Here is a 1,833-nt window from a genome sequence, read left to right as displayed (position 1 = left end):
AATTTATTGATTACTTAAAAGATATTACATGAAAGCAAAAAACTGCATTTCGCAGTCTTATCAAAGAATACCACAAATTTGAATCAAAGAATAGAATCTAATAGAAATCCAGAACAAGACTTTGGATTTTGAATCTTCAAATTAAATTTTCATATTAAAATTAATTAATTATTAAATGAATTAATTAATCACTTTTATTTACGATTATGCAAATAAATTAGATGGTGCCGATCAATTAATTTGGACGATTAACTTTTGTTGCTCTTCTTCTTCTTCTACCTCTATCAAGTTCTCGATAATGGCTTCGGTGGCGCTCATCATAAATTCTGGCCAATTCCTGCACATATCCAATAACACCGTTAGCATTTAGATAATATATAAGTGTTAGTTACATCACCACCAGTCTATGATGCATTGTGACTTGTGGCATGCATGCAAGTCTTTTCACATTCAAGTCGATCGTGTATACATACATACATGTGTATATGTATCTACGTATGTGTATATACATCACCAACAGTGAAATGAAAGATGTGTTCGATCAGTTCTTACCCGTTTGACGAATCGAAAGTCAGGCCAACGGTGTACTTAGCCTCATCAAGCGCAGATTGAAACCTATCTAACTCATGTTTCGGCAACCTCCAGTGGTCCTTAACGATAAGCTGTGATGGTTTAACGTCACAAAAAACCGGTATAACCTTTTTCCTGGCCTCCATTATACGGGCCAATTCATGTAAGCAAAAATACGACTTACAATACTGGGGTGAAAAAACTGCAACCCCGACTTTACAGCCATTGATCGCAGTATCGATTTTATCGAATAATTTATCCCCAGGTTTCATATTCTTGTTGTCTAAAAAAGGCCTTAACTTTAACCTCTTGAGATGACCATACAAAAGTCCGGCAACGTTCTTCTTTGTGTCGATTCCACGGTGGTTGATGAAAACATCGCAAGGTGGCTGCTGGCGGGAGATGGTGGCAGCAGCCGGTTGTTTCTGGTAGTGGATGAGACCGCGGTACACATTCTTGGACGAGGAAATAGAACGTTGCATGGGGGAATGAAATTGAAACCGAAAGTTTGTAGTGTAAAGAGCTGTGTACGTAATTTGTGCGTAAATTGTGAGGTTTTTATTAAGTGGTTTTTGATATAGGGATAAATTGGTTGGTATTTATAGATTGAAGTGTTTAAATGTTGAATCACACAATCTTGAATCTTGAATTTTCAACGACGAAGTCTAGAGAAAATTATAGCTCCAAGAGTACAAGGGTTTGAACGTTTTGACTCCTTGTGGTATTATTTTAATGGGTTGTAAAAACCTTCAAATACGCTTCATAAAATAAATACTTTGGAGAACAACATGAAAATTATATTTTTTAATTAATACAATATATTTTCTTTAAGTTATTTTTATAACATTTTTTTAAATAATTCCATACTAGAATTAACAGAACTGTTCATGCATTAAAAAAACTAAATATTATTAAATCATAAAACCATTTATTTTTTATTTTCAAATCTTACATAATTAATATTTTACTACTTTTTATTTTATACATACTAGAATGGTACTTGCGCAATATACTGAGATATATATCGACTTTAATGTTTCGTCTTATTTCTTCAGTGTGATGTTTTAATAGGGTTTTATGTGGTTTTGAGAAATAGATTATGTTTTTATTTTTGAATAAGATATAAATTTGAAGATATCATAAAATTTTGAAAATAAATATATCAATATTGGTATCAAATTAACTATTTAAAAGTTCTTGTTTTTCGTGTAATTTCTTTAATTCGATTTTTTATTATAATTTAATTTAAATTTAATAACGGAG

The 1,833-nt window shown here is 31.5% G+C and overlaps 1 protein-coding gene across 1 annotated transcript; it reads right to left on the bottom strand.

Moving 5' to 3' along the window:
• Window positions 1-231: 231 nt before the first annotated feature.
• LOC112523804 (vesicle-associated protein 1-4-like) lies at window positions 232-1,052 on the bottom strand. Its single transcript, XM_025133479.1, has 2 exons — window positions 553-1,052; window positions 232-337 (listed from the first exon to the last, which is right to left on the bottom strand). Exons 1-2 carry the CDS (start codon window positions 1,050-1,052, stop codon window positions 232-234), a joined length of 606 nt encoding a protein of 201 aa, XP_024989247.1.
• Between the last annotated feature and the right edge of the window lie 781 nt (window positions 1,053-1,833).

The sequence above is a fragment of the Cynara cardunculus genome, assembly GCF_001531365.2.
Source record: "Cynara cardunculus var. scolymus isolate 2C chromosome LG 12, CcrdV1, whole genome shotgun sequence".
Taxonomy (NCBI): domain Eukaryota; kingdom Viridiplantae; phylum Streptophyta; class Magnoliopsida; order Asterales; family Asteraceae; genus Cynara; species Cynara cardunculus.
Note: the sequence above shows the minus strand (reverse complement) of the source record. Positions and strands in the feature narration are given on the sequence as shown.